A 16,951-nucleotide genomic window follows, 5' to 3' on the forward strand; every position below is an offset into this window, starting at 1 on the left:
TAAAAAAAGAGATGGCACCCCAATCATTTTGAGGAGGGCTTGGACGGCTTAGAAGTCCAGGGCTTGCGCTGGAATTGGAACCGAGGTTTGATTTTTGAGGTAGAAGTCTGAGAGGCAAAAGGAGCTCTTCCTGGCTGAGGCTGACTTTGGGCAACTTTAGGTTTCCTGTTTGCTGGGTAAGAATGTGCTCTTACCCCCAGTAACCTTTTTAATGAATGTGTCCAGGTCCTCTTCAGAGAGCTGCTGTCCCACAAAAGGGGATCCTCTCAAGGAGCTTCTTACGAGTAGTTCTGCTGACCAGTACTTTAACCATAGGAGTCTATGTACCTGGACTGACAGGAGTCCCAGTGAGTTAGTCCTCCCCACAGTAGTGAAGAGCCACAGGCAAAAGTTCCAACCGTCTTAGAACCATGGGGTCCATAGAGTCGGAACTGGGATTATTGGTCATACAGTTGGTCCAGACCACCAGGGTCTGACGCACCTTCATAGAGGCCACTGCCAGCTACACGGTAGGCCCTATAAAAGGCAAAAAGAGGATTCTACCAACCAACAGTATCCCTATCACCCTATCTGACTGTGACTTTTATTTGTCAGCCTGGCAGACTGCCTCAGAAAGGGTTTTCTCTACTGCCACAGTGGATCTCTTAGTTATTGAGCGTGTGCATTGTGATGGTATACATAAGCATCTCCACTTGTATCCTATATGGTCTGTTAATACACACACACACCAGTCTAAAGTGCTGGGGTGCAGATACAGCATCCAAGGAGTCTGCTCTTATAGAGAAAACATCTCTTCAGACCTTCCCTTGACATTATCCTAATAGCCACCTGTATTAAAGTGAGAAGTTTAGAAAAGGGTTAGCGAAGTCCCCTTCATTTCCTTCCCCTAATATCAAAGTAGGTACACCCCAGCCACCCACAAGGACGAGGGTAAGAAACCTGCTAAACCCTCCAGGGAAGCTTTCTTTAGGATTAAGATGCACCGAAGCAGGCCTGTAGCCCTGCAGCTGTGCTGTAACGACACATACCAACATGCCTCTGGGAGTCATCACTGTAACTGTCAGTCTTGCAATGCCTCATGGAATGTGTAGTTCCACCACACCTGGAGGGATGGAGTTAACCTTTGCACTGTCTTATGGTGAAGACATATACCTTCCATTCCCAGCATACCCTTCTCTGGGTACTTTCCATGTACCTTATCCTATAGGTCACACTGACTTAGTAGCTAAAGGACAAGGTTTCAGTTCTACAGTCACATTCTTTGGAGGTTCATCTGATCCCTCGGGTAGGGGGTTTGGACTCACCCGGTTCCAGATTCAGGTGCTGGCCCTGCAGGCGGCTCTTGATCTGCAGGCAGTCCTTGCTGTTATCCACCCCTCAGTTGGACTGCTTTTGGACGTCCTGGCATTATATGGATTTCCTGTGTCCCTCACTGGACGAAGATAGAATGATTTTTGTATTTGCCATAAAATTATTTTCTTAGAGTCCATTGGGAGACAGCAGTGCCTGTGTTTATGATCATACTCTGGATACTGCTTTGGCAAAGCCCCCCAGATGTCTGCTTCATCAGCTTCTCTGGGGTCCCTAGGTGACATTAGGGGTCTTAAACCCCTGATGTCTCCATAAAGAGGACCTGCCACTGTACATTTTCACCACACAGGGGGCTTCTCAGTCACCTATGTGATAGCAATAAAGTAAAAAAAAATTCAAACTAAAATAAAAAACATTGTACTAAATAAAAAAAAGTTTAAAAATCCCCACCCCCCTCACCCAAACAAGCGTTGGTTGTGCCACACGTTACATATGACAGAGTGTGGCAATAATTTTAGGGCCATCAATCACTAATAACAATAAATGGATGAGTGGTAAACGCTTTTAATGCATCACCTATATGTCAATTTTGGGTATGGGAGTTTTTTTGCGATTTCGCGGGTGCGCGCAATTTTAAAGCTGGACATGTTTGGTGTCTATTTACCCGACGTGACCCCGTCTTTTATATTTTATCAAAAACTTGGGCAATAATAAATGTTTCATCATAATAATAATGTAGGAAAATTTTAATTTGTCACATTTTTTGGTACTTCTTGCATTAGTAAAAAATAAAAAACCCCAGCAGTGATTAAAATACCACCAAAAGAAAGCTCTATATGTCCCCAAAAAATGATTTAAAATTAATTTCAGTACAGCGTTGCATGACGGAATAAATGTCAAAGTACCGCAGCGCTGAATACTGAAAAATGGCCTGGATGGGAAGGGGGGTAAACACCGCGGTCTTCAAGTGGTTTAAAAAGTTCCATATATTCTAAAGCTTCTAGTTAAAGCATATACTCTTTATGGCCCTTAGATTTTGTATGCAAAGTGTGAATAAATCTATTGGAAATCATTAGATGTGTGTGCGCACACTTGTATTATATTAGAAAACCATTTTAAAACGCATCTAAAAAATATTTTAATGTAGCAAGTTATTGGACTGCTTTAACCTTGTGCTAAAGGTTTTTTGTTTAACTTCAATGTTCTATAGGAGATAATTAAAACATAAATAGTGCTTTTAGGATCACTGAAAACCACCCACAGTGTAAATCAGTCATTTCTTTATTAAACAACTGTGAACACTTCACTGTAAAAATCCATAAAACTCTTATAAACAAACATTTTTCAAATATCCTATACTACAATAAAAGAATCTGGAACACAAATATTTACATGCAATACTGACAAATTTGGCACTTGAGAAAGAAAATGTACAAAAATCATTTATTAAAAGAAATGTAAAATGATCGAAGCTTTAAAATCATGCGTTTTGCAAATACTTCACAAGCACTTATGGTACAGGTAGGCAAGGATACCGGGCTCCTCTGCCCCAGGATGAAGATCAAACAACTTTCAATGTGCTTCCATAGGTCTGCTGTAAAACCACCTGGACATTGTCCAGAATGAAGTCAAATGCCATATTCCAAACAGACTCCACAGACTGCTGCATTACCCTAAAATGAAAAACAGGGTAACATAAGCGACAAGCTAAGGCTTCTTAGGGGTCTGATTCCATGAACCCAACTCCAGGCACAGCTATTTTTACTGCGGTTTTTTAATTCTCACATTACAAGTGTCAACATTTTTTTCTTTTAGGAGCTTTCTAAGCTTCACTGCTATACACCAGAAACCAAACATTGGCTCCCTGCTGCACCAACACTAGTTTTGGCGTTGAACCTTCACTCCCCTTTCTCTGCTGTGCTATTTACAAAGCACAGCAAGGTGACATTTGGTAAAGGGCACAGCAAAGGGGGGGTTGGAGACACACCACCATTCTGATGCTGCGGGGGTGCTGGAATTTCGGCTCCTGTTGTATTGCAGCAGTGCTCAGTGGAGCCTAGGGAGAGCTCCTAAAGAAGTAAAAATGATACTTGTGAGAACTAAAGAATAAAAAGAGAGGAAGTACAAAAAAAAAAAACAGTACCAATAGATAGCGGTGTCTGGAGTTGGGCTAGCACCCATTAACATGGAACTCACCAGGTAAGTGCTGACAAAATGCATCAACCACTGTGTAGATGGAATGTGATGAGACTGCATCGGTAGGCCTCTAAATTTCACTGACCCTGGAGTCACAATGTTCCGCATGCCTGCAGCCTGTGTAGGTGTAAATAACCCCATAGAGTTGCACGCCTAGATGTAAGCCAGCCACGTAGCTAACAATGGGATTTTATTTGTTTACTTGAAATGCATTTTGCTGCATCAAAATCACAGGCTCTTCCTGGTAAATGTTGGATAGATCTATATGTGTGTAGCCAGGTGTAGACTTCTAGTCATTTATTGAGTTTATTCAAGAAAATGCATATTGAAAAATAAAGTCACTTATGTAGTATAAAGCTTGTACTGAGTATAAATGAATCATGCCAACGCAATGTGTCAAGTCACATAATCTGTCTTCTAGAAGTTCTACATTTATGATTGTCACTGCTACTGCCAGCTTGGTGTATACTGTGTTCTATGGAAGAGACAAGATACCTTTTCATGTATTTTATGACCAAGTCTAATTTCTCCAAGTCCTTTCCTTCTATTAAATCAGTGCAATATTTCACCACCTGTAATATATCTTCCTCCATAGGATCTGCGGAATAAGAGGGGGAGGGGTGGTACAGGGAAGCTTTAAACCATCATCTCAAATATAACCAAATGTATAATTGTTACAAATCCCAGATTACAGGGTAGTGATTAATTCAATAAAGCATGTGTGACATTATTTTGGGCGGTATAGCCCTTGTACAAGTTCTGCACCAAATTCTTGAACGTATTACAAGTTTTGTTAATATTGCCAACATATGTGACATTCAGGTAGTTCGTTTTTTACAACACTTTGCATGAATCTGTCACAAACACCAACATTTGAGTGGAGGCACAACCCAATTCTAAAGAGAGTGTCTAAGAATCTATGAATTCCAGGGTATGTTAGCAGCTTAAAATCTGGAGCTGGAATGTACTATTTGAGTTCCACGTTGAATTTGCACAACAGTTTTCCTCATTTGTTTATGACAAAACCAGATATGACTCTCTCTTCTATGCTGGGGCTGCTCAAAGTATGCTCCACAGCTTCTATGTTTAAGGTTGGTGTGAAGGGTAAACCTGTGCTGCACACATGTCAGTGTCTGAATGAAGTCATATACTGGTTTGCCATAGATCCCGAACCATAGTGTTAGCAACCCCGGCACAGATGGGGAACTAATCTCTGCATTTATCACATGTAACAGATAAGTGAGCACATTCAAGTTCAGGATTGTAATCTATTGTCTTAAGTACATTCCACTCTTTTTACAGTGCTCTGTAACAGGGCAAAGAGGGACAGGAGGTGGGTAAGAATAATGGAGCCAAGTGGGCAGAGGCACTATACATGCATGGGCTCCTACTACTTCAGCAGTGCTGATCTGCTGATGTTAGCACTGCCTGACTGCAAGCACTGACATGATGACATTGACACTAACTATATCTACACATAGAGCTGCTAGGATGGCCAGTTTCCTAAATAGGATGTTGCAGAGGCAATTTCTGAAGATGCATGTCAAGGAGAACTAGGGGGAGAGTGAAATACACTCATCCCCAGAGTTGGAGCCAACATGCGACACTGAAGCTGTCAAATGTCAGCTCTATTGATCGAGAATTGAGCAATCACATGCCACTGATCGCTTAGATCCCGATTTTCTCCATGCAGAGTGGTGACTGTCAATCACCCCTCCCCACAGGGATCCCCCCCCCTTCGTTCCCCCAGCGCTGACTGGAGGGACGGACACAGCTGGCTCCGACTCCATAGAGGTAGAGCCAGCAGTCAATCAGGCGGTGGGATGGATCCTGATAAAATTGGTTCCGAAGGTTAGGCCATAGTTCTCTTTCAATGGGACAGGCTACAGCGGAAAGGTAGAGAACTCTGCATATGACAAGCTTATTGCTGCATCATTTTTCTATTTTCCTTCTGGCTTCAACACTTTAAAGGGGTCACTGACCCCAAGAAAGTATGCACATCAGGAAAGTTAGAAGTCTTTACCAGGATACTTGTTCTGGGTACTGAGGCGTGAGCAAAAGGAACATGGAACCTAGCATTTTTAGAATGACAAATGAGCCTTGGACACAGTGATCATTTTTGGTTCATACACAACACATTAAACTTGAATATGGTCAGAGTTTTCCTACCTGATCTCCTTTTTTTCAATCCTAAGTAAATGGAATTGTTAACTAAACTTACTATAAGCACATAATTCTGTTGTTTAAACAATATATTCTGGAATAGACTAACAAATCAGGCTGAGAGTTATGAATGCATGGTTACATCCAATCAAGGAACATTAACACGAAAGGTTCATTCTGCACAAGCATAAGCAGTCAGTTTACATTTTGTTAGATTTAGGCAGCATATACCAGAAATTGTAGTTATCCACTCCTTTAGCAGGGTTTTCACATCATTGAACTCAGTGGCACCAGCCAAGTTGGGGGATTTTGCTCTGTGGGAATTGCATCCTTCTGTCAGGGATCCTTGGGCATTTGAAGTTGAGGGACCTACCGGTAATTCAACCTGAAAAATAAAATATATGTAAATACTCAGATACTCCAAGACATTCCAAAAGACAAAGCACAGAGATACATTGTTTGTGCATGCCATACTGCATACAGAATACTCTGAACTCCTATCAGTTAATACAGGGACAGCATCAGAACACATTAGAGGGTGTTGCACATTGAGTAGTTGGTGGGAAGTCAGTAGTTGGTAGTTTCGCTACATTGAGTAGTTGGTGGGAAGTCAATATTATAATTAGACAAGTGACCATTTGCCAGTACAGAGTCACCTTCAGCAAACTCATTGTCTGGGTTACCTGAGATTGCCCAGGAGGTATGGCTTCTTGTTTCAGGGGCCCATCTTTAAGCTTCTGTGGACTCGCATTATATCCAGAGTTCTTAGCTGGGCTACCAAAGAGCTTATTCTTCAAGGGACTCTGCATCCTCTTTATAGGACTGCCTACATTTTTCTTTCTGCTTTTTTTCTTTGACTTCAGGTGAGGCCGTTTTAACTGTAGCAAAGGATTTTTTGAAACTGAAAAACAGAATAAAGCCCCAATGTTAAAAAAGATTTAAACCAGAAGCACTTCCCATACATTTGTGCTGGCACCACGATGTTACTAATGTATGTTTTACTAAAACTTTTGGTTCACTTTTTAAAAAACTAGTCAGGCAGCAGAATTCCTCCTTTGTGTAAATAAATCTTCAGTCATAAATACAGCATAATATGTATTTAGTACCAGCCTGTGTTCATGGTCATTATTTGATTTCTGAATTAACTGAAGTAATGTGATGTTACAGTTCGGCAAACCATGTGATCATACTTGTCCTACTCTTCTCTAGAATTATAGTCCAGTGTATTGCTTAAATAACTGAGCTCATGACAGAGAGAGGATATAAACATTTATAGGAGGGCAGATACATTATGATTGTGGCAAAGCTGACCACAAAAGATAGACACTGCAGGACACTAAAAGAGGGGTGTTAGCATAACACCACATTTTATCTTTGTTTCTCTATTTTCTGCACTGTTAAGTGAATGCAGGCACATGGCCTTAAGAAAAGCAACGTCTAACAGTCTGATCAGCCATGCCTCTCCAATAGTACATGGATAAAATGTAATGCCTGTGAAAGGACCATGTGGAGCCTGTAAGAAACATAACCTGCACAAGAATAAAGGAATTGAAGGTAGAGGGATACGCAAAGGATTTAGATTCAGAGAAAAGGTGACAGCCAGGACTTTGAGCAAACAAATGTCAGTAGGTTAAGGTGTACGTTTAATAAACCTTGATAAAACTAGCTTTATCACAAGTTAACTTTATTCAGCAGATCACTTTGTTTTATTCGGCTGCACAATGTTCACTGCATCTGCCTGTAAAACATGCTCCCCAGACATCCTTCAAGCTTAATTTGGTGGGCCTGTTTCTGAGGGAGAGTGAGACTTCAACAACAAGCCCTAAGGTCACATGACCTTACTGAACTTTACCTCACACTACACAGATACAGTGAGGGGACTTGAAACTGCCACTCTCATGAGGGAAGGGTGGCATTAAGACAGACTTCCCTCCTTTTCCCTCTCAAGGCTGTGACACACTGCAGGCGAAGCAAAGCGAAAAAATCGCAACCTTCCACTTCGCATCGCAGCTTGTCTACACTGTAGTTTGTCCGGGCACAGCAGAGCTCGGGATCGCCAGCAGAGGTGGCAACGGAGGAATATATATATATATATTTATTTCTTTAAAAAGTTAGATAACAGCTGGATAGAATAGCACTAGGCTCTGAATAGAACATACCACTCAAACTTCTCCTCAGGACTGGAAACAGAGAAGAACTGAGTAACAGAGGAGGGGTGAGATTCTGATTGGCTGGTCGCGTGTTGCCGCTTTGTGATGCCTTCAAGGAATCGCGCGCTGTGAGTGGCTGGAGATGAACTTTCTCATCTCTCGACGCTGCGCACGCTGTCGCCGGGCAGAGCGGGGGATCGGAAATCTCTAGACACAATGCTCGCGAAGGGCTGCGAGTCGCCGCTCGCCTGTGCGCCGCTTCGCCTGCAGTGTGTCACGAGCTTCAATCAACATTCAGCCTACCTGGGCAGCCAACCATTGCTACTGGGAAAAATTTCCCAAAATGTCAGAAATCCAGAAGAGGAGCATCTTTGCTTTATTATACTTTCACAATTTATTAAACGTACACCTAAGTGTCCAACTTGGTGAAAGCGGAAGCTTTACAACATGATGCCTTACCAAGTACAGAGTTTGTACCAATGTTATTGTTCGATTGCCTGTTCCTTTGACCATAAGCAGCTCTTAACTCCTCCTGAAGATCAGCAGGCAGAGCAGCAAACACTTCTGGATCTACCTATTAGAACAAACAAGAGGATTCATGTACGCACAATCAACAATACAAAATTACAAAGTAGCAATGACTAAATAGTAAGGTTTCTGAAGATGAGATAAGCGAGATGTGTTGCTTTTTGAAATGTTCTACCCTGAATTGCAGGGATGAAGGGGAGAATTTGTTTAGTTGCTAAGGATAAACACATACATTTCTTCTTTTAGGTACTTAAAAAAACATTAGTCTTGACAAGGGCACTCAATTTACAGATATCTATGAAATTATGACCCGGGGAGAAGAACCTGTGGCACAGGACACAGAGAGCAGAAGAAAGTTAACTTTGTCTATAGCACTTAGTGCAGGGGTGCCCACAAGTTTTTGTGTTACGATGTACTTTTAAAATGACGAGCTCAATGAGATCTACCAATGAAAAAAAACTGTGCTCTGACTGTTCATTTTACATTTCCAATCAATTCTCTCTCTCTGTCTCCTACATTTTTACACTCAGAGCTATGATTGTGGGGTGTGCAGGAGGAACAAGTACATGGACACAAGATATCTCTCTGCACTCTCTCTCCGAGCTAAGGTTACTCTGAGTCTTATTGTACCTCAGAAGCTAATGGCTGTACAAAACACGGCCATTCTTAAGTGACGGGGATTATCCCCAGAAAACAGGATATAAAATTACACTGCTTCCCAAATAAAACCAACATGTTGGCTTGAAGTAGAGCTGAAATAAAAGCTTCAACTTATAGGTTCCCCTCCTCACTTTCCCCATCACAATCATATTGATATGTACGGTTCTCGGGTCAGATGTTTCAATGCTTCAAGTGGCGGATCCACATGGCGCTCCAGCCAAGTTTATAGATCACCTTTCTAGCCAGCTGGGACTTCAATGGGTTACCTATGAACAAGCTACTGAAGTGTATGCAGTCAATTAGTACATGCAGTTCTGCACCCACTTTTTTTCTTACTAATGTGGAAAAGAGGACAAGGGGAGCCTTTCGGAGAAAGTTAAATATTAGTTTCACTTTAATAGCATATGTAAGTTATGTCAGTGACTGTAGCTTAGAGAAAATAACGACTTAAAAATCCAAGATCACTTATTTTAAATCAATTCTATCAATTTAAGGAGACATTGGTTCTAGTTTCAGATTTTATTAAATCTTAAAAGCTATCCCCCTGTTCAGCTGCCTAATGAAGCCAACTATAGGGTACAATATAATGACCAACAATGCATATCAATTAGTATACGAACAGACCGCACTATGCAGAGAATTCCAATACTTCAGACTTTATTGAAATTCACAGCAAATCCAGTATAACAGTGAATAAAAGTGTATACAGCAACAAATGCCAGCACTCCACACCCCCAACCAACTACAACCTCTCACATGTTTCACCCGGCGGCTTATTCATAGAGCTGAAAGTCTGAAGTATTGGATTTCTCTGGATAGTACGTTCTGTTCGTATACTACTACATTCCAAGGTGGAGCCGCACCTAGGGAGTCCTGATGGCGGCTAAGGAATTGGAGCGGTGAGATTTCCTTTGGCTCTATATTCATATCTTTTGTTGAGATAGACATCCCTCACCTGTGAAAAGGCTGGTAAGGCAATTACATTAATGCCGGCCTCTTCCCCTTGCTCTGACAACTGTGGGATCTGTAGAAAGACAGTTGCCACTGGGTGCTCAGTGCTTTCTTCATCTGAGGGATCTCTCCTGCTCTCGGCAAGAGGTGGTCTATGCTGTGCAGCAAACGTCTGTTCCACCTGTTCCCTGATATCCGGAGGTAGAGCTTCAAGCACAGATGGGTCAATCTGCAAAAGAAAAGTCAACACTAACTAGAAATGATTTCAAACTAGACAAATGAACATGATTCAAATAAAGTGCTTCGATAGGAAAATAAAGTCTCATATACTCTCTATTATTTAGGGTAAAATAGCATAATCACTGGGAATTACACTTAGAAATGTACTCCAATGGTATGCTGCTCAGAGAAATGGAAAGTGGAGATCTGGTCCACCTTGCATGAGAAGATAATAATCGACCCACAAAAACACCAAGATTAGGGCTGATATTTGCTGCAGAGAAGAGTTGGGCTTTTTTTTTATATTGCTAAGCTGTTAAACTGCATGACTTAAATAGGTAGCCCACCCAGAACTGATTTTTCAGTGTTTGCTTGATGCTTTTAATTTGGAGAATTTTTATTGATATTCTCTTTTTTCCCCAAACACAACAGAAAAACCGGAAATGTGCATTCATTACAAGTGCAGACTGCAGAGTAGTGTGAACAGTCTGCACATTGTATTGAAAAGGATACGTTCAGTAATTATGATGGACAGCCCCCTTTACTGTCAGCTTTTCCATTGAGAAAATGCTTCACATTTCTGAAAACCATTCTTACACTGTAGAGGAAGCAGGAGAAACACATTTTGTAGAAAACAGTTTACAGGCAACAAAGAATGCTCTACTGACTGTATATATAGTGCATTGGTCCAGTGGGGGGTATACACTGTGGCAGAGTGAATGAAAACCGCTGTTAGCCCAAGAATGGAACTTTGTGTTCCCTGGATAGTAGGGGTTAAAACTCAGCTTGCTCTCAGGTCTTTGTAAGTAGATGTGTGTATAGGTGGGATAATAAACTAGACATGTGCACTGCCAAGAAATTCGTTTAGTTTCAAATTCGGATTTGTGTTATTTCGTTTTTCGGGATTCGGGTGTGAAAGTCAATTCGGATTCGGAATTCGGACGAAATTCGGTAGCGTTAGTTCGAACGTTCGTTTCGTTTTCTGATCTTATTCGTTTCGTTCGTTCGTTTGCAGCAAAGTGACATTTGAAGGGGGGAAAATATTTTTCTCCTTCTCTAATGTCACTTTGCTCCAACGAACAAAACGAATAAGAAAGGAATAAGAACAGAAAACGAAACGAACGTTCGAACTAACGCTACAGAATTTCGGAAATGGAAATTCGGATTCGTTTGCATTCGTTATGTCTGTAATTCGGATACATCCGAATGTCCGAATTTCCGAAAATTCGTCCGAATTTCGATTCGGAACGAAACGAATCGCACATGTCTATAATAAACCACTAGTGTTAGGTGCCTGGACCAAAGTATCAAATAGTGGGGGTAGAGTCAAATTTGATAGCTTGGATTTTAGCCTGGGCTTGTAAGGCTTGGAATAGCTGAAGATATTGATAGAAGGAACTATTACAGAGTTCAAACTCAGTTCACAATTGGATGGATACCGTGTCAATCTTGGTCTCCTGCCATTGCAGGAATAGGCCAAGCTTAAGCAGTTTCAGAAGGGGGGGGGGTTGCATTTAGAAAAGTTTCTAACACAATTGGAGGGAGCTCAAAAGCATTTTAAACTTCTTCATCAGTATCTAGGATACTCTTTGGTGCAGTTGGTTTTGCCTTACATATAGAGATATTAGACTGTAGAAAGCAGAGGAACCATTTCCCACCTCCCAGCAAGCCAAATGTTGCAATTGGGAAACTAGAGTGTAATTTCAAGGGTTAGGGGCTACAGGGCCACCCAAATCCCTAGGAAACTGTAGGGTCATAAGGTTAATTCCAGGGGCCACTTTCTTCTAAATAAGATCTCTAAAAACACAACATTAAGTTGTTTTTTTCTAAAAAAAAAAGAAAAGAAGAAGGTCTGTGGGATCCAACATGGGGATTTATGAAGAATGTAGAGGACGTTTACCCCCAAATTTATTTAAGAGGGAGAGAGGTACTCTGTGATTATATATATATATATATTATATTATATATTATATATACACACACACACACACACACACACACACACGGTACTGTGCAAACGTTTTAGGCAGGTGGGAAAAAATGCTGTAATTGCTTTCAGAAATATATATTTTTATCAATTTACGAATTGCAAAGTGAGTGAACAGAAGAACAAAAATCTAAAATCAATATTTGGTGTGACTACCCTTTGGCTTCAAACCAGCATCAATTCTTATACTTGCACAAAGTCAGGGATTTTGTAGGATTAGAATCAGGTGTATGATTAACCAATTATACCAAGCAGGTGCTAATGATCACCAATTTCATAGGTAGGTTGAAACACAGTCATTAACTGCAACAGATGTGTATGAGGCTTAAAACTGGGTGAGGGACAGCCAAACTCTGCTACTAAGGTGAGGTTGTGGAAGGCCGTTTCATGTCACAGGTCATACACCATGACACAAGGTAGTTATACTGCATCAACGAGGACTCTCCCGGGCAAAGATTTCAAAGCAGACGGGGGTTTCAAGATGTGCTTGTTTAAGCTCTTTTGAAGAAGCACAAAGAAAGGGGCAACATTAATGACCACAGAGGCAGTGGCCGGCCAAGGAAACGTAATGCAGCAGATAGAAGATACATCATACTTACTTCCCCTTCAACATCGGAAGATGTCCAGCAGTGCCATCAGCACCGAACACCCATCTTAATGTAATTAAGAGCTATCTATCTCCACAGTAAAGAAGAACAAGGAGTGCTGGAAGTGATGGTTTGGCTCCCGCAGAGCTGTGATCTGAACTTGATTGAGTGTGTCTGGGATTACATGAAGAGACAGAAGGATTTGAGGAAGCCTACAGGTGAAACTCGAATAATTAGAATATCGTGCAAAAGTTCATTTATTTCACTAATGCAACTTAAAAGGTGAAACTAATATATGAGATAGACTCATTACATGCAAAGCCAGATAGTTCAAGCCGTGATTTGTCATAATTGTGATGATTATGGCTTACAGCTCATGAAAACCCACAATCTCAGAAAATTAGAATATTACATGCAATCAATAAAACAAGGATTGTACATAGAACAATATCGGACCTCTGAAAAGTATAAGCATGCATATGTACTCAGTACTTGGTTTGGGCCCTTTTGCAACAATTACTGCCTCAATGTGGCGCGGCATGGAAGCTATCAGCCTGTGGCACTGCTGAGGTGTTATGGAAGACCAGGATGCTTCATTAGCGGCCTTCAGCTCTTCTGCATTGTTCGGTCTCATGTCTCTCATCTTTCTCTTGGCAATGCCCCATAGATTCTCTATGGGGTTCAGGTCAGGCGGGTTTGCTGGCCAATCAAGCAGAGTAATCCCACGGTCATTGAACCAGGTTTTGGTGCTTTTGGCAGTGTGGGCAGGTGCCAAGTCCTACTGGAAAAAGAAGTCAGCATCCCCATAGAGCTCCTCTGCGGAAGGAAGCATGAAGTGCTCCAAAATCTCCTGGTAGACGGCTGCGTTGACCCTGGACTTAATGAAGCAGTGGACCAACACCAGCAGATGACATGGCTCCCCAAATCAACACAGACTGTGGAAACTTCACACTGGACTTCAAGCATCTTGCAGTGTGTGCCTCTCCATTCTTCCTCCATACTCTGGGTCCTTGGTTTCCAAATGAGATGCAAAATTTGCTCTCATCAGAAAAGAGGACTTTGGACCACTGAGCAACAGACCAGGTCTGTTTTTCTTTAGCCCAGGTAAGACGCTTCTGACGTTGTTTGTTGTTCAGGAGTGGCTTGACAAGAGGAATACGACATTTGAAGCCCATGTCCAGGATCCGTCTGTGTGTGGTGGCTCTTGATGCACTGACTCCAGCCTCAGTCCACTCCTTGTGAAAGTCCCCAACACTTTTGAATGGCCTTTTCCTGACAATCCTCTCCAGGCTGCGGTCATCCCTGCTGCTTGTGCACCTTTTTCTTCCACACTTTTCCCTTCCACATAACTTTCTATTAATGTGCTTTGATACAGCACTTTGGGAACATCCAACTTCTTTTGCAATTACCTTTTGAGGCTTTCCCTCCTTATGGAGGGTGTCAATGATGGTTTTCTGCACAACTGTCAGGTCAGCAGTCTTTCCCATGATTGTGATTCCTACTGAACCAGACTGAGAGACCATTTAAAGGCTCAGGAACCCTTTGCAGGTGTTATGGCTTAATTAGCTGATTAGAGTGGGACACTTTGAGCCTAGAATATTGCACCTTTTCACAATATTCTAATTTTCTGAGATTGTGGATTTGGGGTTTTCATGAGCTGTAAGCCATAATCATCACAATTATGACAAATCACGGCTTGAATTATCTTGCTTTGCATGTAATGAGTCTATCTCATATATTAGTTTCACCTCTTAAGTTGCATTAGTGAAATAAATGGACTTCTGCACGATAGAAGATCTGTGATTTGTTCTCCAAGATGTTTGGAACAACCTACCTGCCGAGTTCCTTCAAGAACTGTGTGCAGGTATACCTAGAAGAATTGATGCTGTTTTGAAGGGAAAGGGTGGTCACACCAAATATTGATTAGATTTGGATTTCTATTCTGTTCGTTTACTTTCCATTTTGTTAGTTGATAAAAATAAACTATTAACACTTTTATTTTCTGAGAGCATTCTTACTTTACAGCATTTTTTCAAACCTTCCTGAAACCTAAAAGCTGTCTTTCTCATAGGGTTGAATAATTTGCTGGGTTTACTTGTTACAATATCTTGAGTTTATGATGGGGCTGAGGAGTTATACATTTACAGAAAGCTCGATATTGGTCGTTATCTTTTTGTAACGTTTCAGATTCTCAAATCTGAATGGATTATTTATGAGGTGATGAAGTGCAGACACACTGGGGATTGTGGATCTTTCCACTGACTTGTTATAGCAAGTTTAGCAGCTATCAAAGTATAGGCAATTAATGCGCAGTAAACCAATATTTTGTATGGCAAATTCTGTGGATGTTTTTGTAATATATCCAGAGATGCAGGATATTTAAATAAACCATTTTGTAAATGCAATAACTACAGATTATTTCATACAGCCTAAGCTCCAGATACATTGAAATCACCAACCTGAGAAGGGGATGGAACTTCTATAGTGCAATTAACTCTTGATTTCACACTGATAGGAGTGTGCAGGCCATTTCTCTTCCCAGGAGAAGCAGCTATGCTAGTACTTGGATTTTGGCTTGAAGCTTCACTCTTATTAGAAGTAATGGAGGCACATGTTCCTAATGCTGATGTAATCTCAACGTCCAAAGCAGCAACAAAAACTGAGAATGAAAAGCAAAATATTATGGAAGAGCCACACAGAGACATTTCTGGTATAGTAAATTGTCACCATTATCCTGCCCTTAACTCTAGAAATTAATTTCAGCAGATTTCAGAATAATGTGAACATATAAAGATCTGATGAATCAAATAATGACAAAAAAATACAATAACAAAAATGATAGCCAATTTCTATTCAACTGTGATGTCCTTTCAGTTGCCTTTATTAATACTTAAAGTAGCAGATATGATTAATAGACATAGAAAATAATATGATTACGAACACAATAACATTTATTTTTGATGTTCTGAAAAAGGGAATTAGAAACCTTTGATAAATAGAGCTAAAAATGTATAGTATTATACTAAGGAAAATAAACTATAGTATGTAAAAGACCAACTTTGTAATAAAAAGTGTGACATTCAAGGTTTATCATACTAGCTAAATGATGAAGACATTTTCCACTGTAGATAAGCTATTAATATCATAAAGACAATTTGTAAAGCAGATAGTGACTATGAATGCAGTAACATTCAAATTACACATTTATGATTGTGGATCTGCCCTGCCCTAGGAAGAATTGTTTCCATGCTACAACCAGTGGCGACTCTAGGAACAATATGTAGGGGGGGCACATAAGATACAACAGTCAAATCTGGGGGGGCACTAATAATTTTGCATGTCGCAGGCTCATCGGTGACCAGCGGGGTCACCGATGAGCTGATTTAATTGCAGATGGCATCGGCACCCCGCGGTTGTGACAGACATGTAGTCCAACGCCCCCCACAATCCTCCATACCGCAACAGCCGGGCGCCGATGCCATCCGCAATTTAATCAGCTCTCGGCGTCCGGCAGTTGTGGAATACAGCATGGGCTGACTGGCAACTTTTAGCCCAGGGGGCAAGTACAACCCAGAGGCCCACGATAACTTAGCCCACCCTCCAGCTCTGCCTCTTCCCCCCGCCCCTGGCTGCCACTTTTGGCATCCATGTAACACTAGTGTGAATGGTCGGGTGATGTGAGGACTATTGATGGGCTCGGGCGTGTTCGCAACTCCACGTGCCGAGCCCACCAGGAAGCTGACAGCGCCAATCACAGGTACTGAGACATTATCCCAGTCCGCAGCTGCAGAGATCGGAATTTGTCTCAGTGCCTGTGATTGGCGCTGTCACCTTCCTGGCGGGCTCGGCACATGGAGCTGCGAACACGCCCGAGCCCATCACTAGTGAGGACTCCTAGTAAGTCCATAAAAGGGGTGACTGGCTGAGGGATGGTGTTCTCCTCCCACTGGGCTCCCTACCTGGTTCTGGCCTTACTCCGCTCCATGTCCGCTACTTAGGCACTCTCACCCAATGTAGGCCGCCGCTGGCTGTCCATGCTTCTTGGCTGTAAGCTGTGGGAGGGGCCGGACAGTGTCAAAGTCAGTGTTCTATAATTTTTCTCGCCCCTATACCTTTTCTCGACTATGTCACTTCCAGTGGGGCCGAGTCATCCGAATCAGATGTTTTCATGACTCACTTTCTTCATGACATGCGCACCT

The 16,951-nt window shown here is 41.7% G+C and overlaps 1 protein-coding gene across 2 annotated transcripts in view; it reads right to left on the reverse strand.

Annotated features, from left to right (window-relative positions):
* Positions 1-2,551: 2,551 nt before the first annotated feature.
* The window catches only part of REV1 (REV1, DNA directed polymerase), a 55,270-nt gene continuing 40,870 nt past the window's right edge, over positions 2,552-16,951 (reverse strand). For both annotated transcript variants that reach the window (XM_018563435.1, XM_018563427.1), the window contains exons 17-23: positions 15,212-15,411; positions 9,964-10,188; positions 8,280-8,394; positions 6,354-6,571; positions 5,902-6,055; positions 4,003-4,105; positions 2,552-2,984 (exon numbers count right to left, since the gene is read on the reverse strand). In XM_018563435.1, the coding sequence (XP_018418937.1) occupies positions 2,873-2,984; positions 4,003-4,105; positions 5,902-6,055; positions 6,354-6,571; positions 8,280-8,394; positions 9,964-10,188; positions 15,212-15,411 (1,127 nt within the window). In that variant the 3' untranslated portion in view covers positions 2,552-2,872. The remainder of the gene's footprint in view (positions 2,985-4,002; positions 4,106-5,901; positions 6,056-6,353; positions 6,572-8,279; positions 8,395-9,963; positions 10,189-15,211; positions 15,412-16,951) is intronic.

The sequence above is a fragment of the Nanorana parkeri genome, unplaced genomic scaffold (assembly GCF_000935625.1).
Source record: "Nanorana parkeri isolate BGI_ZX_2015 unplaced genomic scaffold, ASM93562v1 scaffold21, whole genome shotgun sequence".
NCBI classification, from domain to species: domain Eukaryota; kingdom Metazoa; phylum Chordata; class Amphibia; order Anura; family Dicroglossidae; genus Nanorana; species Nanorana parkeri.